The sequence below is a fragment of the Nicotiana tabacum genome, chromosome 24 (genome assembly GCF_000715075.1).
Source record: "Nicotiana tabacum cultivar K326 chromosome 24, ASM71507v2, whole genome shotgun sequence".
Classification (NCBI taxonomy): Eukaryota; Viridiplantae; Streptophyta; class Magnoliopsida; order Solanales; family Solanaceae; genus Nicotiana; species Nicotiana tabacum.
Window position 1 is genome coordinate 89,120,771 of NC_134103.1, and position 25,212 is coordinate 89,145,982.

The 25,212-nt window shown below is 38.3% G+C and overlaps 2 protein-coding genes across 2 annotated transcripts; both read right to left on the reverse strand.

The window, feature by feature from the left end:
* Positions 1-5,845: 5,845 nt before the first annotated feature.
* On the reverse strand, positions 5,846-12,580 carry LOC142178297 (uncharacterized). The gene is made up of 9 exons (XM_075247628.1): positions 11,989-12,580; positions 8,527-8,690; positions 8,322-8,421; positions 8,019-8,227; positions 7,765-7,847; positions 7,275-7,468; positions 6,768-7,220; positions 6,571-6,665; positions 5,846-6,172 (listed from the first exon to the last, which is right to left on the reverse strand). Exons 1-9 carry the CDS (start codon positions 12,578-12,580, stop codon positions 5,846-5,848), a joined length of 2,217 nt encoding a protein of 738 aa, XP_075103729.1.
* Positions 12,581-22,720: 10,140 nt separating this feature from the next.
* LOC142178524 (uncharacterized) lies at positions 22,721-24,741 on the reverse strand. The gene is made up of 3 exons (XM_075248246.1): positions 23,698-24,741; positions 23,459-23,629; positions 22,721-23,392 (listed from the first exon to the last, which is right to left on the reverse strand). Exons 1-3 carry the CDS (start codon positions 23,974-23,976, stop codon positions 23,273-23,275), a joined length of 570 nt encoding a protein of 189 aa, XP_075104347.1. The 5' UTR covers positions 23,977-24,741; the 3' UTR covers positions 22,721-23,272.
* Positions 24,742-25,212: the final 471 nt, after the last annotated feature.

The following is a 25,212-nucleotide window of genomic DNA, read 5'->3' on the forward strand; positions in this document are numbered from 1 at the left end:
TCTAAGTGTCATCTTAATTGAAGATGTATTTTTTATGTATATATATATATATATATATTTTGTATATATTAACATATATTATTATCGAAGTAAGATCTTTATGTTAAGAAAGAAGGAAGAGAAAAACTTAAGAAAGATAATTAAAAAAAACGAATGGAACAGATTTAGAAAATATATTATTTTCGGCAGAAAACAAAATTAAGAAGATGAAGAAAAGAAGAAAAGCTAATAGATAAAGAGAAAAAAAGGCATGCAAAATATTATTGACTTTTCATTCAAATTGCTTATGTTTACGGATTAATAATTAATATTCCTATTTTAATGGAACTGTGTATTACATGTATAAATATTTTCCTGCAACAACTGTAATATAGGGTTTCATGCTAAGAATTTGTTATATTTCTTTTAAACCGTGACTGTTATGTAAAGTTCCCAAACATATTAGCATGGTATTGAATCTTCTCGGTCTTTTACAAATTCAAACCATAAAAGAATTTATATAAGATAAAATTGTGTGTAGTTCATACAGACAAAGGAAATTATGTCAAAAAAATAAGACTCTTAAACCAAAAAGGAGTTCAAAGTGTCATTTTTTACCTAATATATTTGTAAAAAATTAATTTGTCAAAATTTTATTTAACTAAAAAACCCTTCCTAAACCTAAAAGAAGTATATATTGCTTAAAATTTTCAAAGTGTATATTTAATACTCCTAAATCAAAATGGAGTTCAAAGTAAAAACTTTCCTCGTGAAGAAATTGAAAAGGAATGAAACTTTCCAGCCGAAGGGATTTGAAATCAAACGACACTTTGTTGGTGAAGAAGAACTAATTTTGCCTACGGAAGGAATTAAAAAGTTAAAGTAACTCTCTAAGTTTTGAACTTTCCCAGTGTGAATTGGACGACCTTGAAATTCTAGTATGGAAAGAAATTGAAAAATTAAAGCTCTAAATGTTAGAAAAATAATTAGTTGATAATTCCTAAATATTAGAAAACTAATTAAATGAATATTCCTAAATATTAGAAAAATAGTCAAATGACTATTTTATCTAGTGTGAACTTTATTTTTAAAGGGCAAAAAATATGAACGATATTTCGCTAAGGATTTTCATGTTTTTAATATAAGAAAATCTACAGAAATGTCCCAAACAAGTCTCAACTTACCAACTTCTAGTCATTAGTCATAGACTTACCAAAACTAGCCATTTCTGTATCAATTTCGGGCCAATTTCCCCTGTTTCCGCTATCCCTTGTGGAGTTCCATACGATGCGAACCAACCCTTTTACCATCACAGCCTTTTCCCCCACCTTCCGTACTCCAACAACGACAGTCCTTCTGATACTTCTGGTGTGATAACTAATATGCTAGTTGTAATACCATTACTGCAATCACTGGTCGAGAGCTTCATCTGGCCTCACCAGTCCTGTTGATCTTGCAAGATAAGATAAGCTCGGGTAGCAACAACAACAACAACAACAAACCCAGTGGATTCAAAAAATCTAAGCAAAAAAGGAACCTTTTCAATGGTTAAAGTTGAAATTCATTGAAAACATATAGATAAGTCAATATACAAAATTTGAGGAAGATTGGAGGTGATTTGGACTGATTTTGTATCAAAATTCGTAATTAAATCGAGTTCAAAAAATACTTCTGCGACGCATGTATCAAACATGTATCACGCATGTATCCCACACACATGTATACATGTGATGCACAATTGATATATATATGATACACAGTATGATACACATATTATTTTTTTCATGTTCAGTTTTTACTTCGAATTTTCAATTCAAATCACCTCAAAACTTCACCAAATTATCCCAAAACTGAGATTCAAGCTCCTTAAGATGTACTCAGTCTATTCTAATAACACTCACTCAAAAGAATGCAAAAATTTGACCTTTTTTTGCTACAAATAGCTATTGCTAATATTAGTAATATTTTATGAATTGGCCAATTTTGGTAATGAGCTACTTATAAATGGATATAACTGGTAGTTTCCCTTTTTTAATATAGTATTAGTCTCATGATACGCCCGTTGTGCGTGCACCCTATATTGATGAAAATATTTTAAAAATATATATATAAATAACATTCGAAGCATGGTTTTAGTCACAAAATAAAAATTAAGTAAAAATTTGAGTTCTTGAAAATAATATATATTTATCATGAAATTGATACACATATAATGAATTATATTCATTTATTCATGATCTTGTCTAATAATATTTATTTAATTAACGTATAGAAAAAAAATCTTTTAGTAATTTGAAATTAGAATATCTTACGAATATTGTTTTTGTCTTAACAACCATGTATATTATGATTCGTTATGTAGTAATCAATAAAAATGGACAATTAAGTTAATACTTTGATCCTAATATTTTAATAGATTTCAAAGTTATAAATATTAGGAAATAATTAAATGTTAATTTTATCCTATTTGAAATTTATTTTTAAAGGCTAAAAAGGTTTACTAATACTTCACTCTGACGCTTCGTGCTTTTATAATAGTTCATATATATTTTTATTGATAAATAATATAAAAACATGTATTTTGCTCGCAAGAAAGAAAGAAGATTGTCTTCTGTCTATTAAAATGACCTTGAAAATAGCTTTTTATTTTTTTTAAAAGCTCTTAGATCTTCAAAAGTTATGTATTCTTGCTAAAACTGAAAAATTGAACATATAACTGGAACTAAGTTTAATTTTAACATATTGAATGATGATTGGAATTTTATGGGGTACAATTTCTTCCTTTATTGAGTTAGCCGTATATATATATATATATATATATATATATATATATATATATATATATATATATATATATATATATATATATATAACATTTTGCTACCTAAAAAATTTAAACCTTTTATTTTATACCCAAATATAACTTTTAGTAAGTATATTTACATACTGAGATTAGGTACATGCATAATCCGCTTATCGTGAATTTTACCAAATAACAAAGACTCCTAACCTAAAAGAAGATGTGTGTGAGATTTAGGCAAAAAATATTAACTACAAAAAGTCTCATAAACCTAAAATGTATCAACTACAAATAAAGTCATCTAATACTCCAACATAAGGAGTTGAACAGGTGTTAAACCTAAAAAAATATTAACTACAAAATAAACACATTTAATACTCTAACATAGAGAGTTGAATGTAGAGGCGAAAATTTAGGCTAGGCAAAAACTTTTACCTACAGAAAATGTCTCCTAAACCTTAAAGATATTAAGTACTCCAACGTAGGGAGTAGAACGAATAGGCAAAATTTTATTAACTTTCCTAGACTGTTAATAATAGAAAAATAATTAAATAACTATTCCTAAATTGGAGGAGAATTAATTAAATAAGTATTCCTAAATATTAATGGAATACTCAAATTACTATTTTGTCTAATATGAACTAAAGTATATATTTTAAAGGGTAAAAAAGGTAAACAATATTTCGCTAACGGTCTCCGTGCTTTTAATATAGTATAGATAGATAGACTAGTCTTAGTGTACGCGCGATGTGTGTGTACCCTGTACAAATGAGAAAAAACTTTTTAAAATAGCTTAATTAATTATTCGAAAGATGTATTTCTGTTACATCTCTTTATTGTCACTGTCTCAATTCGGTTCTGAAGCATAAGAATTTGATAGATTGCGGTCTTAGATAATGAGGATAATGATCATCGCGTGAATCTCTATAAGAAGTTAAAACAATTCTTTCATGTCAATGATTTTGTTTTTTGGTTTTTTAGTTCGGTCACAATAAGCTTATTTAGTTTGTCATTAAAAAAGAATATTTATTTTGTCGATTGGAATTGAGATCATTTTGGCGCAAGCAGTCATGTAGTCATGTATTTTGTGATTTGGTTCATAGCATGTTCTAACTCCTAACAAATTTGCATGCAGTAAAAAATAATTTGATTATTCATTGTACGATCATGCATGCTTTGAATATTCTTGGCTCATTGTTTAGGAGAAAATTAGCAAATAAGTATACTTTTATAATTTTCTAAATTTTTGAGCACGCACACTGATATTAAAGCTACATATAAATTATGAGATTACTTCGTATCAATAATATTTTGAATGAGCAAACTAGATTACTTTGTATATTGTTACTTTGTGTCTAATTTTTGGAGCATGCTCCTAAAAGAATCATCAATGATATTTAAATAATAATAATAATAATAATAATAATAATAATAATAATAATAATAATAATAATAATAATAATAATAATAATAATAATAATAATAATAATAATAATAATAATAATAATAATAATAATAACAATAATAATAATAGTATACACTAATTTATTTACATATTATGACCAAAATGGCAAGGTTTTGTGGCTTTAGGTTTTTTGTGGATTTTGAGCTTCGTGTGAGATTTGCAGCTTAAAAGGATTTGTTATATTGAAGTTGATTTAAAAATCCTAAATATTATATTTGTATTATTGAAGTTGAAGTTGATTTAAAAATTCTAAATATTAGAAAGTTAATTTAAATTATAATTTAATCCATTGTGAAATCTGTTGCTAAAGGATAAAAAAGGTGAACGACATTTCGTTAAGAGCATTCGTGCTTTTAATATAATATAGATAGATAGTTCTATATTTTATATTGTCTTTTTATGAATTTGGTTAAAATAATTATGAGAGAAAATAGTAGTAATTAATTTTACAATTACTTGCTACTTTTTTCTAACTCCAACTTGAATCAATTTACGATTCCAGTTTGGAATGATTTTTTTCTTTCAAATCCATGTCCACACGCTTCAAATTAGTAAACTAGATCGTGAAATTTTCTAGATCGAAATAATAAGTTGACTTTTTAGTGTCCGTATAAGCACAAAGTCGCACATTATTGTTACTTTGGATGCAAGGATATGCTAGTGAGTTGAAGACGCCAAGTATGCTACAATCAACGAATTAGTTATTGCAGGAATTAACAAAGTGAAACAAACAACGAAATGTCATTATGAAAACATAAAACGAAGCTTGATTCCAGACCAAAGTGAACTTCACTTATATCTCGTGCCCAGGGGAGGCACAAATTCGTCAGTTTTGCTTTCAAGCTCATTTCTCACGTTCACGAGGACAAGTTTCTTCAAAACTTGTTTATAGTGAACAAAACTGATCTACACAGCCATGCAAGCTGAGTTCTGAGCTTTAGCTATGGAGGACAATCAACAGAGAAAGAAGACGAGTGAGAGAGAATAAGTAATTCTCATTTTTCACTGAGAGAAATCTGTACAATATACACCTATTTATACTAAAGCTAAAATATCCATTAACTATCTAACTAATACTCATTATTGATCTAACAACCTTCTAACAATAATTAACACTGCCTAACTAACTAGCGCACATGCTTGCCACGTGCTCACTACTTAGCTATCTCAATACTCGCCCTCAAGCTGGTAGGTGCGAAGATGTTGAGCACTCCCAGCCTGGACATTAAAAACTTATGTTGTGGTCTTGCAAGCCCTTTATTGAGTATGTCTATCAGTTGATCTCTTGATCCTACATGTACTGTCTTGATCAACCCCTTTTGAATTTTTTCTCTAATGAAGTGGCAATCTATTTCAATGTGTTTTGTTCTCTCATGATATACTGGATTTGCTGCTATCTGCAATGCAGCTTTACTGTCAAAGTGCAGCAAAACTGGCAATTCTACCTCTGCTCCCAGCTCCTTGAACACCCCTATTAGCCACACCAGCTCTGAAACCACTGAGGCCATGCTCCTATACTCTGCTTCTGCTGAGCTTTTGGATACTTTACTTTGCTTTTTAGACTTCCACGCAACCAATGAATCTCCATGTTTCACAATGAATCATGTTACAAATTTCCTTGAGTTTGGACAAGATGCCCAATCAGCATCACATAATGCAGTCAATGTGTTCTTCTTGTTGCTGCTCATCATGATGCCTAATCCTGGTTCCCTTTTTACATATTGGACTACCCTTATGGCTGCTTCCCGATGTGACTTCTTTGGATTTTGCATGAACTGGCTAAGTGTCTGAACAACAAAAACAATGTCCAACCTGGTCAATGTTAGATACAACAACTTGCCAATCAGCCTTTGATACAGTCTCTTGTCTTCTAGTGGCTCATCACTACCTGATCTTGTGATCTCATCTAGTTCAGCAGTTGTGAGCTTCTAATTGCAATCCAAAGCTGTCCAACTTGGCTTAGATGCACTCAATCCCATTTCTAATATCAGCTCCAAGCTATACTTTCTTTAATTCATCATAATTCCTTTGTGAGATCTACAAAATTCAATGCCCAAGAAATATTTTAGTTCCCCCAAATCTTTAAGCTTGAAAGGCTGATGTAATTGCTTCTTGGTTTCTTCCATAAGCATCAGATCATTACCAGTTATTAGCATGCCATCCACATATACAAGGATGACCACTATTTTACTGTCTTGCTTCTTTGTAAACAAGGAATAATCTAGAGAACTTTGCACAAATTCTTGATGAATCAATGCCTCGGTTAACTTGACATTCCACTGCTTGCTTGCTTCAGCCCGTATAGGGATTTGACAAGCCTACACACCTTGCCTTCATTCTCCCCCTGGCTGGCAAATCCCTCAGGCAAATTCATGTACACTTTATCATAGAGATCCTCTTGAAGGAAGGCATTATATACATCTATTTAATGTATATGCCACCTTTCAATTACTGCATCAGAAATCACTGCTCTTACAGTAACCATTTTCATAACTGGAAAAAATATTTCATGGCAATCCAAACCTTCTTTCTGGCTATACCCCTTGGCTACCAAGTGTGCCTTGAACCTCTCAATGTCACCATTTGCTTTATACTTTACCTTGTAAACCCATCTACAACCTATAGGAGTCTTTCCTGCTGGTAGTGCCACTAATTCCCATGCCTTGTTGTCTTTTAAGGCTTGGATTTCTGCCTTCATAGATTCAATCCACCTCTTGTCTTTGGACGCTTTATAGAATGTTTTAGGTTCAACAACAACTGAGAAAGCTCCCAAATAACTCTGATAGGTTGGCTTTAATCCATCATAAAATACATAATTGCAAATGGAATAAGGTTTAGGTAACTGATCTAGTGCAGTCGCAGTCACATAGTCAGTCATCCAAACTAGTACTCGTTTGTCTCTGGTAGACTTCCTAGTACCATCTTCATCATGGATTTGCACTTCATTATGGTTTTGTACTTCATCACTTGCTTGTTCTGTCTCACCATTAGTAAAATGTTAGTGGTGAACATGATCTGTCAAAGTCATGCCTTCTTCTTCATCAATTGTCCTTGTAATATCATCAAGAACACCTTGCTCCTCAATGTTGAGGGAATTTAGTAGAATGTCAGTTGGTGAGTTGGTTGTTGTATCATGTTCTGCAAACTCCATGTCTACAAATAGATATGGTTTTTCTTGTTTCTTATATTTAAAATGAAACAAGGGATCTTTGAAGATAACATCCCTGTTCACAAAAAATATTGCTTAGATAAATCATATAGGATGTAACCCTTTGTGACTTCTGAATAACCCATTAAAACTGCTGTCGTTGTTCTAGCTGCAAACTTGTCATGAACATTCATTCTCTTTGCAAAGTACAGACATCCAATTGTCCTTATATATTCAATGTTTGGCGTCCTCTTGTGTAAGACTTCAAAAGGACTTTTCCCTGCTAATACACTTTATGGTAACCTGTTAATGACATACACTGTTACAAGCACACAATGTCTCCAAAAACTCAGAGGTATGTGCCCTTGAAACCTCATTGCCCTTGCTATCTCTAGCACATGCCTGTGCTTTGTTTCAGCAATTTCATTTTGCTGAGGTGTGTAAACACATATCCTCTGATGAATGATTCCATTTTATTGGAACAACTTACTACATGCCTCATTTATAAATTATGTCCCATTATCTGTTCTAACAATTTTGACTTGTCAATTAAACTGAGTCTAAACTAGCTTCAAAAAATTTCTTAGTAAAATCAATATATCACTTTTCAATTTCAACAAGTTTACCCAAGTCATTCGTGAATGATCATCAAAAATTGTCAGAAACGGTTTATTGCCATCAAAAGTTTGCACAACATATGGTCCCCATACATCAATATGTAACAAGTGAAACACATCTTCAACTCTGTTACTACTTGTGCTAAATGGTAGCCTACAGTGTCTAGCTAGAGGAGACACATTACAATTGTCTATCTTCCTTTTACAATCATCATAGGCTAATGAAAAAAAAGATGCTTCAGTGCTCCTGTTGAAGCATGTCCAAGCCTTCTGTGCTAGAGTCCAATGTCTAAGTCTGCCTTGCAACCAAACCTTTAAGTATCCCTTTATTATTTCTAGTAATAGTTTGTTGCAATAGGTAAAGGCCTCTCCTTTCTTTACCAATCACCTTCACCTTCCTACTGCAAAGATCCTGAAGTAGATAGAAGCCAAGGTAAAATATTGCACAACAATTTATCTCTTTTGTGATCTTAGACACTGACAACAAATTATGCTTGAACTCAGGTAAGTATAATACATTATCAATTCTTCCTGCATTTGCTACATTACATGATCCCATATTAGTCACATCTGATACCTCTCCATTAGGCAAGTGTACTTTCTTTATATGTATTCCAGCAACTTCCAATTTATTTTCTACTATGTCCAAATTAGAAGCCATATGGTTTGTAGCCCCAATATCTATAATCCATTTATGATTATTATCATAAAAAAAAGAAAGCATTAATACTACTTGCCAAATTAACTGAGGCTTCTGGTATATTCTCCATATTGAGCAACCTAAGTATCTGGTTGTACTGTTCTGCTATGAAATGTGGAATTTGAGGAACCTTAAAAGCATCTTGGTTCACTGATCATCTTTTTGCTACAGCACGTGGTTTAGGTTCCCTTGTCATTGCCTGTGAGCTGTATTTCTTCCAAACTTCTTTTTGAACTTGAAGTCATCAGGGTAACCAATCAATCTATAGCATCCCTCTCTAGTATGCTCTTTCATTTTGCAGTAATCATAGAACATATTATAATTCTTCCTAGGCTTCTAAGTATTGAATCCTTTTGTTGTTAATGACCGGCGCAAAATATACACTTTAATTGTGCTCGCTAGTCAAAGATAGTATAGTATAATATCGTATCCACGGAGATTGGATTTAAACAGTGTTCTTGTAGTTTCTAACTTAATTGCTATCCAGGAGGATCAACAATGAAGATTTATATGATTTCTAACTACAAATAACTAAGAATCAAAAGCTATTAACTAATGAAAATCGCAACAAAGGTAAGCAAGGAAGTTATCAATGGGAGAAAATAGGGGTTGATAGGATAGGTGCAATATAATTATTCGGGATCTAACTCTAGATAATTCACTTCTAATGTCCAAGTGAGTCTCTCGAATTCACTTAGTTATCAGTACAATTGTTTAGTAGAAACTACTCTCTCAATTAAGTCTCAACCTCATAATATGAACCAATTTAAGATCTCTGAAGATATACAAGAATGTGTAATAGATTGGTCTTTAGGAGAACCTCTCTCGATTATTCTCCTAACTAGGTTTAATCAATGATTCAACTAACCTCTTTCGATTATTTAGAAGAATCAATGAACTCAACCAACAATATAATGCAAAGATATCATAAGTTATGCCTCTTTCGATTACAAGAACAAGTGAATATACATGCAACAATTAAATCTTCCAAAAATAATTCAAATATATAAAAATAGAGTTATAATCCACAAACAATCATTAATACACTAAATCTATCAAAACCCAAAAGGATCAACCCCATAAACATGGAGAAGTTCTTTACAAATGTAATTAAAGTATAGAAAAACATAGATTCAATCCAAACATGGATCTTGAGTGAGGAAGGAATGATGAAATCCTTGTGCTTGTGTTCTTCCAACTCCTCCTTAGCCTCCTTAGGTCGAAAATATGTCAAAAGTTGTTCTAAAGTGGTGTTTTGAGGTATTTAATCTACCCCAAAACAAAAACGGACGAAACTACCCTTTTTAGCAAAATATGACTCTTCCCGGACAGGACATGCGTGGTCGCGCACCTGGGGACCTGCTCGCGCACTTGGTCGCACATTTTGCACATTGTTCTGCCCCAAGTGCGCGCAGTGCGTGATCGTGCACTTGATTATGCACCTGGGTGGTATTAGTTGGAAATTTGGGAAAGTAAAAAACATGAATATTGTATCCCTTTTAAATAGCTTTCCAACGATATATTGTGGAGCCCAAACGGATTTCTGAGCGAAAAGTTATGTGCATTTTACTGGCCAATGCGCAGTATGTCTGCTCGATTCTTTGTTTCGTTCTTAAAATGCACTATCATCCGTTGATCCCCGAACACCATCCCAACTTAATCCTTGGGATTTTACTCAGACTTCAAAGCTCCAAAATATCATAAATTCATCCCACAACATCTATATAGATCGGAACCACTCCTACAGGGCATAAAACACACAATAAGTGCAGAACACGCCTAATTAAAGCTCAACATAAGTAAAGTGCAATGAATTAGAGTGCAATAAGTGACTAAAATATGGGGATTATAGCCTACCATTAACACCCCACACTTAAATCATTGCTCGTCCTCGAGCAATCAAACTACACTTCACATAGACATGACCTTTTTAAACAACTCTCCTAACTCATTGTTGATCCAGGAGGATCAAAAATGGAGATTTCTATGATTTCTAACTACAATTAACTAAGAATCTAAAGCTATTGACTAATGACAATTACAACAAAGGTAAGCAAGGAAGTTATCAATGGGAAAAAATATGGGTTGATAGGATAGGAGCAAGATAATTGTTCGGAATCTAACTCTAGATAATTCACTTCTACTATTCAAATGAGTTTCTCGAATTCACTTAGTTATCAGTACAATTGTTTAGTAGAAACTCCTCTCTCGATTAAGTCTCAACCTTACAATATGAACCAATTTAAGCTTTGTGAAGATATACAAGAATCCGTAATGGATTGGTCTTTAAAAAAACCTCTCTCGATTATCCTCCTAACTAGGTTTAATCAATGATTCAACTAGCCTCTTTCGATTACTTAGAAGAATCTATGAACCCAACCAACAATATAATGCAAAGATATCACAAGTTATGTCTCTTTCGATTACAAGAATAAGTGAATATAGATGCAATAATTAAATCTTTCAAAAATGATTCAAATACATAAAAATAGAGTTATAATCCACAAACAATCATTAATACACTAAATCCATCAAAACCCAAAAGGATCTACTCCATAGACATGGAGAAGTACTTCACAAATGTAATTAAAGTATAGGAAAACATAGATTCAATCCAAACCTGGATCTTCAGTGAGAAAGGAATGATGAAATCCTTGTGCTTGTGTTCTTCCAACTCCTCCTTAGCCTCCTTGGCCTTCTTAGGTCGAAAATATGTCAAAAGTTATTCTAAAATGGTATTTTGGGGTATTTAATCCGCTCCCAAAATAAAAACGGATGAAACTACCCTTTTCTTAGCGAAATAGGACTCTTCCCGAATAGGACATGCGCGGTCGCGCACCTGGGGACCTGGTCGCACACTTGGTCGCACATTTTGCACATTGTTCTGCCCCAAGTGCAGGCCCAGTGCGCGATCGCGCACCTGGGTGGTATCCGTTGGGAATTTGGAAAAGTGTAAAACATGAAAGTTGTAGCTCTTTTAAATAGATTTGTAACGATATATTATGGATCCCAAACGGATTTCTGAGCGAAACGTTATGTGCATTTTACTGGCCAATGCGCAGTATGCTTGCTCGATTCTTTGTTTCGTTCTTAAACTGCACTATCATCCGTTGATTCCCGAACACGGTCCCAACTTAATTCTTGGGCTTTTACTCAGACTTCAAAACTCCAAAATAGTATGAATTCATGCCACAATATCTATATAGCTCGGAATCAACATAAGTAAAGTGCAGTAAATTAGAGTGTAATAAGTGACTAAAATACGGGATTATAGCCTACCATCAGTTAACTGGGTTGTTATCTCAGCATTGTCACCATGAACTATTGCATTTGACATACTTCTTTGGCATTCTCTTTCCATCAGCATAGAGTAGGCTTTATTCACAATTGGAAGTGGATCCATCATCATGATCTGCTCACGTGCCTGTTCATATGTCTTAGTGAGTCCCATGAGAAATTGCAATAGCTTTTGCCTACGCAGAAAAACCTCATACTCACTTGACTTTGGACAATCACAACCAGGAGTTGGTGCCAAACAGTCAAATTCAGCCCAAAGTTCACGCAATTTTGAGAAATAAGTTACAATTAAGCTTGTTCCTTGATTTGTAGTGGCTATAGCTCTGTGTAACTGGAGGATTCTAGAGCCATTGACCTTATCAAATCTCTCCTTCAAGTCCTTCCAAACAGCACATGCATTCGAAGAATACAAGATTCCACTCAGCAAATTACTCGATACACAGTTTATTATCCACGAGAGAATAATCGCATTGCATCTATCCCATAGATCTGTCGAATTCGTACCGTAATCTTTCTTCTTACAGGTGCCTTCAATGAATCCTATTTTGTTGCGTCCTAATATCGCGATACGCATTATCCTGCTCCACACAGAATAATTGTCTGATTATGTCAACTGCAGTGAGATTAAGACAGCTCCTGAATTATCCGTTGAGTGTAGAAATAGAGGATGATTGTGACTTAGATTTTTTGGCAACGTACTATCAACAGTCGTCATTTTATGATTTCTTCAATTCGTGCCCTAGAATTACAGAAATGAAGATAAAACTACAGAATCAAAGCGAAATGCGGAAACTAAGTTGAGATCGATGAGCTTAGGTCTATATTATTGGCCTCATTGCTCTGATACCATGAACAAAACTGATCTACACAGCTATGCAAGCTGAGTTCTGAGCTTCAGCTATGGAGGACAATCAATAGAGAAAGAAGACGAGTGAGAGAGAATCAGTTATTCTCATTTTCAACTGAGAGAAATCTGTACAATATACACCTATTTATACCAAAGCTAAAATATTCACTAACTATCTAACTAATACTCATTACTGATCTAACAACCTTCTAACAATAATTAAAATTGCCTAACTTACTAACTAACGCACATGCTTGCCACGTGCTCACTACTTAGCCGTCTCAATAAGTATGTATAACTTTTAGCTCTTTGTCATTGGTGGCCTTAGAGTAAACGCTATGTTATTGCCGGGAACTCTTTTTACTTTTCACAAATATGTAGCACTTCTCAAATTCAAGTTAAATTCGCTAACTTTTAGGCAGTTCTACTAATAAAAAGTTAGGTGGAGTGAAAAAGGGGAATTTTTTCTCTTTTATATGAAGTAGTATGTTTTTCCTTTTCTAATATATACAATACAGAACACCTTTCCTCTTCCATATTGTAACCTACGCGAAACATCTCTAAAAAGTTCGTATACATTCTGAATTAAATGTTAAATGTGGCCCCTTTCCTAAATTGAAAGCTCACTTCTTAAGGAGCTTTGCCGACATACTTCGCTGAGCTTGAGATATTAGATGCTTAAAAAGAAAAAAGAAAAAAACGAATTGCTTGTCGTGTTATGAAGTTATTTAATAGTATTAATTTTACGATGCATTTAATTTTATTCATTATGTTAGGTCTCCATTCTCATGATAGCTAAATAACACCTTAATGATTCAAGTCCTCAAATGTCAAATAAGAAGGGCTTTTTTACTGTTCTCTTTTATGGATTCAAAAAGGCACTAAAATGTGTGAAAAAGACCAACGAGCGACACCTAGGTATGACTCACCTTTGATTCCCTTATATCCTTCCTTTCATTTTCCATATCTACTTTTTCCCCAACCCTTCAACTTGGACTTCCTCTGTTTGCTAGATTTTTCCATCATCTTTTAGTCATTTTCTCTTCTTCCCCTAACACAAATCAATTTATTCAAGGGGTGGAAATAGGCAGGGGAAAGAGATTTAGTTGAATTACTTTCGTTGAAAAATTACATTATACAAATTATTTATCCGTAATACAGTTAAATTTGTTACGTAGTTTATATACAAGTGAACTGATTTGATCCGAAAATGATAAAGAGATAAGACTAAAAATGAGATTTAGCAATTGAAGTTGAAAAAGATGACAAGCCTGGCTCCGAGCGTAATGCCACCGAGGAAAAAAAATAAAAGCAATGATAAAGTACAAATAAAGTTGTTTAATTGAGAGCAAAAGCAAACGTAGCTTATGTCTGCAGAAAATTGCCTCTTCTATAATGGTTGCTGAGCCTACTATTTATAGCTTTATTTAGGGAAACAAGATCCTAGGATCAATGTCCTCCTAAATAATAATAAAAGAGTCATTGATGAATATGTAATGGCAGGCCATGAAAACAAATATTCTTTGCAACGGTCGCTCATTTAATGTTAGAGAATATTTTATTATTGAATGCTATCCGATGGCAAAACCTTGATCTCCTCCCGTTAACTATGTTCCCTTCGGGATTTACCCGATATCGATTATATTTGTTGTGTCCGGTATCGGTTGTTGTTTGTCTTGCCTCTTTCTTACCTTCGATTTCACGTGTCATGCTACCATTCGACCATCTGTTACAAACCAATTTTACCCCATAGACAAATAAGATAAATATATATATTTTTAGGTTATATATAAACTATTGAATTCACCTTTATATAAAGGAAAATTCTAGTAAAATTGACAAAGTGGTTAAAATTTACTTTAGGTCACATGTCAATCTTAGGTATGACATTCTAGTAATAGATTTTAAAATTCTTCTTATTAATTTCTGGCTCCACTTTATTCCCCTTCACTATTCACATTGCCCCGTTATGAAAGCAGTAATCTAGAAGTTCCGTCTGAAAGGACAGCTTTTATATTGGGAAAGCAAGAAAAATGGTAAAAAGAGAGTTGAAAAACATAAGAACAGAAAATGTCAAGAAAAAGTTTATTTTACGAGCGCACAGTAGCAATTCAGAATTTAAATTTTTTTTATTTAACTTTTAAGGTTTTAGTATTGAACTCATTATACTTTTAAAGTTAATGAGTTTATTGTGTACGGTCAAAACCGATTCTCAGTCATAAAGACCGGTCGAGACAATGACGTTTCAATCGAAGGGTATCCGCATGGCGAGCTCGGACGAATTCCGAAGTAGAGACGTCGAGCTTCGAGCTATAAGACCAATCAACCGCAAAACTCGATATCATTATCGATCCCGCGTCCGAATCGGACTACGGGGTAACGACGACCGACACGGGCCCCGAATATCGATGCTCCAAGGCAGAACCGGGCTCGAACTAAGACTGGGGATTCGATCTAGCACCAAGCTCGACTCAGTGCCGAGCTCGCAGACAAGATTCGTTACAACCGCACCAAGGGAGAGAATCTTGACGAGAATCAGGGAAGAGACAAACCATCATGGGTTCTCCACTATATGTATTATTTTATGTTGTTACAAATAAATGAGTGACCCTCTACTATAAAAGGGGAGATAGACTGCAATAGGGAAGGGACATTAAGATTTCATTGTGCTTGTTCTTCTAATATTTTTCAGTTTCCCCTTCCATCATTTTCCATTTTCACAGCAAAAATACCTGTATCGTCATTTTATATCAAAGAAATTTGCATACCCTTAGAACCATATCTAAATTTAACGTTATCCGATTTTTCGGGTAAACAGTTTGGCGCCCACCATGGGGCTAAGGGTAACGGTGATTGTTTGATATAAATCTACAGAGCACTCCAGCTTACAACTTCGAATCATCCATGGCTCTACCTATCGACCTCGAAGCCGGCCTTCAAGATAAAGCCAACAACTTGGTGCCCAGGGCCGAAAGGCTACCTAACAACGGCAACGAGGCTCGAATCGAAGAGCCCGAAAGTCGAGCCGAAGTACCACTGGATATCAATTCGCAAATAGCTCTAGAAGCGAATCAGCGTTCTGAACCAGAGAGGAGCATTCAGGGCGGTGCTCGATCCACAGCCCGAGACACCTACAGCACGGGGAAAATCAGGGTCAGCTTGCATATGATTTTCGAAATATTGCAAGCCCAACAAGCAGCGATAGCTCAGTTGCAGAGCCGAACCCATACACAAAGCAGGCCGAACTCCAATCCGCTTCTTCGAGAAGTCACACCCAGAATGGAACCCGCCCTAGTGAAATCAAACGAGCAGGAATCGGGGATTGCTCCTGAAATTGCTAAATTGCTCGAGGAACTCACGAAGCGAGTCAAAGCTAACGACAAAAAAGTGAAAACGTATAACGCTAGGGTCGATTAAATTCCGGGGGCTCCGCCAATGATAAAAGGGCTCGATTCGAAAAAATTCATACAAAAGCCTTTTCCCTTGAGCGCGGCCCCAAAACCAATCCCCAAAAAATTTCGTATGCCCAAAATTCCCAAATATAATGGTACGACCGATCCTAACGAACACGTCACCTCCTACACATGCGCCATCAGAGGAAACGATTTAGAGGATGATGAAATCGAATCCGTGTTGTTGAAAAAGTTCGGAGAGACCCTCGCAAAAGGAGCGATGATCTGGTATCACAACTTACCGCCGAATACCATTAATTCTTTCGCCATGTTAGCGGACTCGTTCGTAAAAGCACATGTTGGTGCCATAAAGGTTGCAACAAGAAAATCGAACCTCTTCAAAGTAAAGCAAAGGGGTAACGAGATGCTGAGGGAATTCGTATCCCGATTTCAAATAGAGCGTATGGACTTGCCACCGGTCACAGACGATTGGGCCGTACAAGCTTTCACCCAAGGACTGAACGGGCTAAGCTCGACAGCGTCACGTCCGCTGAAACAAAATTTAATCGAGTACCCTGCAATAACTTAGGCAGATATACACAACCGGTACCAATCAAAAATCAGGGTCGAAGATGATCAATTGGGAGCTCCTTATGGGCCCGTACGTCAGAACCACACAACCACTAAAAATCAAAGGGAAACCAACAGAGAACGAAGGTCGAACAGAGATCGACACCAACCGTACGACACAGATCGGATGAACAACGGTTCAGCACGTGACATGGTTCGGAACAACTGAAGGATTGATCGGGGAGAAAATTCTCGGGGACTTATGAGCAAGAGCGGCTTTGATAAATATACAGATCCTATAGAAATCCCTCGACTATCGGAGTATAATTTCAACATTGGTACATCCGCCATCGTATCAGCCATCGGACTCATCAAAGACACCAGATGGCCTCGACCCATGCAAACCGATCCTGCCCAAAGGAATCCCAATCAAATGTGCGAATATCATGGCACCCATGGTCACAAAACAGAAGATTGCAGGCAACTAAGAGAGGAAGTGGCCCGCTTATTTAATAAAGGGCACCTTCGGGAATTTCTGAGCAATAAGGCGAAGAACCATTTTAGAGACAAGGAATTCGGTAAGCGAAACGAGCCAAAAGAACCGCAACACGTCATTCACATGATCGTCGGCGGCGTCGATGCCCCCCAGGGACCGATGCTTAAACACGCTAAAACGTCGATTGTGAAGGGATCTCGAACCCAAGATCATGCACCCACAGGGACTTTATCCTTCAGTGATGAAGATACAGAGGGAATCATCCAACCCCATAATGACGCGCTGGTAATATCCGTATTCATGAATAAAACTAAGATCAAGCGTGTGTTAATTGATCCAGGTAGCTCGGCCAATATCATCAGATCGAGGGTCATAGCACAGCTCGGCCTACAGGATCAGGTCATACCCGCAACTCTGGTTCTAAACAGATTTAATATGGCATGTGAAACCACTAAAAGCGAGGTTACCCTACCGATAAACGTAGCCGGAACCATCCAACAAACAAAGTTTCACGTGATCGAAGGTGATATGAGATATAACGCCCTCTTCGGAAGGCCGTGGATCCACAGCATGAGAGCCGTACCCTCGACCCTACACCAGGTCCTCAAATTCCTAACATCAGAAGGTATCAAAATAGTGTACGGGGAACAACCGGCCGCAAAGGAAATGTTCTCCGTCGAAGAAGCAAAATCAATATCCTCACCTTCACCAATGAAAGGATCAGGTTCAAAGCAGAGCGCCAAATAGCAATCACAGACATCGGCTTCGACCCGGCCAGGTAAGAAAAATGTTGAAGAGGACGATGATGATCGATGGATCCCTCGATCCTTCATAACCCCCGATGATTTCGATGCCACCAAATCAACAATTGAGGAACTGGAGCAAATCGTACTGAACGAACACTGGCCCGAACAAAAGGTATACCTGGGAATGGGTTTGAGCCCCGAACTCAGGAAGAAACTCATTCAATTTCTTATAAATAACATCGATTGTTTTTCGTGGTCCCATCTAGATATAACAGGGATCCCGCCGGACATAACGGCGCACCAGTTAAGCTTGAACCCTATGTTCAGACCGGTGAAGCAAAAAAGAAGGCCCCAGTCCGAGGAAAAGCACGCATTCATAAAGGACGAGGTAACCAGACTTCTCAAGATAGGGTCCATTCGGGAAGTAAAATACCTCTAATGGTTAGCCAATGTGGTTGTTGTACCTAAAAAAAGGAAACAAACTTAGAATGTGTGTGGACTATAAGGATTTGAACAAAGCATGCCCCAAAGATTCCTTTCCACTGCCCAACATCGATCGTATGATCGATACCACGGCCGGCCATGAGATTCTCACCTTTCTCGACGCCTATTCCGGGTATAATCAAATTCAGATGAATTCGGACGACCGGGAAAAGACTTCATTTGTGACCCGATATGGAACATATTGTTATAACATAATGTCCTTCGGGCTAAAAAATGCAGGAGCTACTTATCAACGCCTAGTAAACAGAATATTCAAAGAACAAATAGATAAAACGATGGAAGTTTATATTGATGACATGCTAGTTAAGTCCTTGCGCGCAGAGGACCATTTGGCCCATTTACAGGAAATGTTCAAGATTCTGAGGAAATTCAACATGAAGCTCAACCCCGAAAAATGTGCTTTCGGGGTCGGTTCGGGCAAGTTCCTCGGCTTCATGGTCTCAAATCGGGGAATTGAGATCAATCCCGACAAAATCAAGGCCATCAAAGACATCACCATCGTGGACACTGTGAAAGCTGTACAAAGGTTAACGGGAAGAATTGCAGCCTTAGGCCGGTTCATTTCAAGATCATCGGATCGAAGTCACAAATTTTTCTCCCTACTCAAAAAGAAGAACGACTTCGCCTGGATGCCGGAATGCCGACAAGCATTACAGGAATTGAAACGATACCTCTCAAGCCCGCCACTGCTTCATACTCCGAAAGCGGACGAGCAGCTCTACCTGTACTTGGCGGTATCGGAAGTCGTCGTGAGTAGTGTCCTAGTTCGAAAAGAGCAAGGTACGCAATTTCCTGTTTATTACATGAGTCGAACCTTAGGAGAAGCGGAAACTAGGTATCCGCACTTAGAAAAATTGGCACTTGCCCTAGTAAGCGCATCTAGAAAGTTAAGGCCGTATTTCCAATGTCACCCCATAAGCGTATTAACCACCTACCCACTCCAAAATATCTTACATAGGCCCGAATTATCAGGCCGATTGGCCAAATGGGCCATCGAACTCAGTGGATACGATATCGAATATCAATCCCGCACGGCCATCAAGTCTCAAATTTTGGCAGACTTCGTGGCCGACTTCACGCCAACCCTCATACCCGAAGTCAAAAGGGAACTCCTTTTGAAATCAGATATATCGTCCGGGGTATGGATCATTTTTACGGACGGTGCTTCGAATATAAAGGGGTCCGGGTTAGGCATAGTTTTAAAACCCCCCACGGGTAACATTATTAGGCAAGCTATTAAAACTATCAGGTTAACTAACAACGAGGCCGAGTATGAAGCCATGATTGCAGGTCTCAAACTAGCTAGAAACTTGGGAGCAGAAGTCATTGAGGCGCACTGTGACTCTTTGCTGGTGGTGAGTCAAGTAAACAAAACTTTCGAAGTCCGAGAAAGTAGGATGCAAAGGTATCTGGACAAACTGCTTATCACCTTACACCATTTCAAACAATGGACCCTACGACATGTCTCTCGAGAACGGAATAATGAGGCCGATGCTCTAGCAAATTTGGGATCGTCGGTCGAGGTAGGTGATTTGAGCTCGGGGACTGTCATCCAACTTTCAAGATCGGTAATCGAAGAAGGGCACGCCGAAATAAATTCTACTAGCTTAACTTGGGAATGGAGAAACATGTATATTGAGTACTTAAAAAACGGAAAGCTCCCTTCAAACCCTAAAGATTCCAGGGCCCTACGGACTAAAGCTGCTCGATTTACGTTGGCTGCGGACGGAACACTATATTGAAGAACATTTGATGGACCGATGGCGGTATGTGTGGGTCCGGGAGATACCAATTATATCCTCCGGGAAGTACACGAGGGCACTTGTGGCAATCACTCCGACGCCGACACATTAGTCTGAAAATTGGTCAGAGCGGGGTATTATTGGATCGATATGGGCAAAGATGCGAAAGAATTTGTTCGTAAATATGATAAATGTCAGGGGTTTGTGCCAATGATCCATCAAGCCGGGAAGCAACTTCACTCGGTCCTATCCCCGTGGCCATTCATGAAATGGGGGATGGACATCGTCGGCCCTCTGCCGTCAACCCCAGGTAAAGCCAAATTTATTTTATTTATGACTGACTATTTTTCTAAGTGGGTTGAAGCGCAGGCGTTCGAGAAAATAAGATAGAAAGAAGTCATAGACTTTATTTGGGATTATATCATATGCCGATTCGGGATACCCGCCGAAATAGTATGCGACAATGGGAAGCAATTCGTTGGCAGCAAAATCACAAAATTCCTCGAAGATCACAAAATAAGAAGGATATTATCAACATCATACCACCTCAGTGGGAACGGTCAAGCCGAATCAATGAACAAGACTATTCTTCAAAACCTAAAGAAGAGATTGAACGACGCGAAAGGAAAATGGAGAGAAATCCTGCTCGAAGTCCTTTGGACGTACCGAACAACGTCAAAATCCAGTACGGGGGCGACCCCGTTCTCCTTAGTATATGGTTCCGAAGCATTGATACCAGTCGAAGTCGGTGAACCTAGTCCCAGATTTCGATTCATGACAGAAGAATCAAATAACGAGGCCATGAACACCAGCCTTGAATTATCGGACGAAGGACGAGAAGCTGCCCTCATCCGACTGGCCGCCCAAAAGCAACGAATTGAAAGGTATTATAATCGAAGAACTAAACTCCGCCATTTCAAGCCCGGGGACTTAGTGTTAAGAAAGGTCACCATCAATACTCGGAATCCAAACGAAGGAAAATTGGGGCCAAATTGGGAAGGACCATACTAGGTGCTCGAGAACATTGGAAAAGGATCATACAGGCTCGGCATCATAAACGGCAAACAGCTATCAAGTAGTTGGAATGTATCACATCTAAAACGGTACTACTGCTAAGGCACGACCTTTCCATATTCATCTAACTAACCCATGCAGAAGTCCGAACAAGAGCTGAAGAAGATCTTCCGATCAAGAGCACGCGTTGCACTCTTTTTCCCTTAGACCGGTTTTCTCCCAAATGGGTTTTTCGGCAAGGTTTTTAATGAGGCAACCATCGATCGTGCTGCACTTTCAACAATATCCGAGGCCTCTTTCCGACAGACCTCGAATACCGGGGGGGCATCAGGGCCCTCAAATACATCGAGTTCAGATGCAAGAAAATCATCTCACAACAATAGGGTTCCACACAGAAAAAATTGTAAGAGTCAAATGGTCAAAATGAACCACGCTCATATAGATTGGCCCAAACATAAACACATGTGCAATGACCTGAGATTTATTGTTCAACCAGAATTAAGATTCACTCAACTATTAAGCCTACGGGCTACTTATATTCCGAGTTCGAAACATTCACTCGAATATTAAGCCTACGGGCTACTGTTATTCCGAGTTCGAGCAAGCACTCACTCGACAATTAAATCTACGGGCCACATTATTCCGAGTTCGAAACATTCACTCGAATATTAAGCCTACAGGCTACTGTTATTCCAAGTTCGAGCAAGCACTCACTCGATAATTAAACCTACGGGTCACATTATCTCGAGTTCAAAACATTCACTCGAATATTAAGCCTACGGGCTACTGTTATTCCGAGTTCGAGCAAGCACTCACTCGACAATTAAACCTACGGGCCACATTATCTCGAGTTCGAAACATTCACTCGAATATTAAGCCTAAGGGCTACTGTTATTCCAAGTTCGAGCAAGCACTCACTCGACCATTAAGCCTACGGGCCACATTATCTCGAGTTCGAAACATTCACTCGACCATTAAACCTATGGGCTACTGTTATTCCGAGTTCGAGCAAGCTCTCACTCGACCATTAAGCCTACGGGCTACTTTCGTTCCAAGTTCGAAATAATCACTCGAATATTAAGCCTACGGGTTATCTTTATCTCGAGTTCGAAACACTCACTCGACCATTGCGCCTACGGGCCACATTATCTCGAGTTCGAAATATTCACTCGATTATTAATCCTACGGGCTACTGTTATTCCGAGTTCAAGCAAGTACTCACTCGACCATTATGCCTACGGGCTACAATATTTCAAGTTCAAAACATTCGCTCGACGGCTAATAAGCTAGTTTTACTCTGAGTTTACATTAACTCAACCATTACATTACACCTACGGAATATGTTCCTTCAAAGTTTGAATCATCGACTCAACAAGCAAACCCAAGGGCTACAAATCTGATCGATCAGAGAGACTACAAGGTCAACATTCGATTAAAAGTCTTCACAAAACAAAAACAAGTCGACCTGATTATACATGTATATACAAATTTTGCCTACCAGATTAATGTACAAACATGAAGAATTAGAAACTAAGCTTCCCGGTCGAGCTCTTCCCTGTCCTCGGATCCGCTATTGCTACCATCATCATCATCATCGTCAGAAGCCAAGGCTTAAGCTTCCGCTTCGAGCTCTTTTGCCTTTTTTACCTCTTCGGTAAGGTCGAAACCTCGAGCGTGTATATCCTCGAGGGTCTCCCTCCGAGACCTATACTTAGCAAGTTCGGAAACCTAATGAGCTCGAGTATCGGCGGTCTTCGCCGCTTCCCGAGCCTCCATCTGAGCAGCCTCAGCATCAACCTGATATACAGCAATGGACTTATCCGCCAAGACTTTCGACGACTCAACCTCCGCCTTAGCCTCAGCAAGTCGTATTTCAAGCTCCTCGATCTTCTTAGCTTGAACCGACCCCTTTTGCTTGACACTTCAAAGTTGAACGTCGGCCGATAATAATTTTGTTAAGATGGTTTCTTTTTCCGCTCCCAGGCGGTCGAGGGTCTCCTTCCACCGATTGCATTCAGCTCGGATTTGATCGACTTCTTCTCGAAGTAACCGATCTTTTCGATCTTTTGCTGCAACTGAGACAACGAAGGGTTAACTTCCACGGTTGAGTCAGACCCATACTTTAACAAAATGAGGCTCACCTGCTTATCGAGCTCGACCCCTTCTTCACGGACCTTAGCCAAATCCGCTTGGAGGTCCTTTATAGCCTCGTCCTTTTGGCTGCAAAGAAGCCGCAGGGCATCTCTCTCACCTGAGACCTTCCGGAGCTCGGCCTCGCACTGGCTAAAATCAGCTCGAAACCTACCAATGGCCTGCACAATAAGAAACACGAGTCAAGTATGGAAAAGAACAAATAAACGAAGTATGGAAGAATCATTACCCGAGTAATGAAATGCTGAGCCTCCTCCAATAAAAGAGAAGCGTCACCGATATCGGAACCATCGTCGACTCCAGTAAAACAATCCCTGAAAGGATCCCCTGCACCAGAGCCTGCGCCGATATCAGGAGTCTTCAATTCTCGAGCTTCCTTCAGCGCCTCCTCAGAAAAAGATGGAAGAGAAGGCGAATCACCCATTGTCATAGCCCCGAGCAAATCGCTCGGAGTACTTCGGTCGAGATTCTGGTCTTCGGGAACAACCCCGACAGGTACAGCCACCATCGGCTCGGGAGCTCTGGCAATCTCGATGGCCTCCGTAGACCGAACTACCAAAGCTGAGGAGCTATTTTCTTCTTCTTCTTCTCTCAGCCGTTGGACCGAGTCAATCGAAAGGGCAATTGTTTTTCTCTTCACCCTGCGAGTTTTGGGCTTGGGATCCTCTGACCGAGAGGAAGCTTTTCACTTCTTATCTTCCCCCTATTTAGGGACCAGGGACTTGTTTCTTTCCTCGCCGCTCGAAGGCCTCAAAACGACATCCCTGGTTGCACCTGCACAAGAGGAAATCGGTAACGAATAGAATGCAAAGAATACTTCGAAGGAAACAAGAAGCAAACCTCACCATGGTTCTTGGCCTTCCATCTGCCTTTTTTCAAATCTCGCCAAGCGCGCTCGGTGTAAGAGGAGGTCGAGGCCAACTTCCGAACCCAGTCCTCGAGGTCGGGCACCGCTTGTGGCATCCAAGGGGCAGCTGAACATCAGGGAAGAACATCAGAAAAAATCGGAAAAGCACCTGAAAAGTGAACAAAAATCACTTACGGTCAAAATTTCATTCCTTAGGGAACAGCATCTTCTCCTCCGGAATGATATCACGGGTCCTCACTCGGATATAACGACCCATCCAATCTCGATCCTTGTCTTCATCGATGCTCGACATCAATGCCTTCGATGCCCGACGGTGAAGTCTGATTAGTCCTCGAAAGATCTGAGGCTGATACAGTCGAATGAGGTGGTTCAGAGAAAAATCCAACCCTCCGGCTTTGATAGAGAAGAAGCACAATAAGATCACTATACGCCATAAAGAGGGATGGATTTGGCCAAGGGTGACTTGATACCTTTTGCAGAAATCAATAATCACCGGGTCGACGGGTCCCAGTATGAAGGGATAAGTGTAAATACTTAAAAATCCCTCTACGTGAGTGGTAGCATCCTCATCCGAAGACGGAATTTGCAGCACGACCTCGGAACCCCAGTTGCAGTCTTTTCAGATGGCCTCGAGGTGATCCTCCGTTATAGAGCATATATACATCGATACATATTCACATCGACCCGGAACGGAGGAAGGGTTCTCCACCTTAAAATCGATTTTCAAAATGCACGGGCCAGGAACATAGTCATGAACTGACGGCTCCACCGGCGCCTTATCATCAGACGGCCGTGAGGAAGAGGATTTTTCCTTCTGAGGTACAGTTTTGGAAGTTTTCGCCATTGATTTGGAAGGAAAGAGTGCAAAGGAAGAAA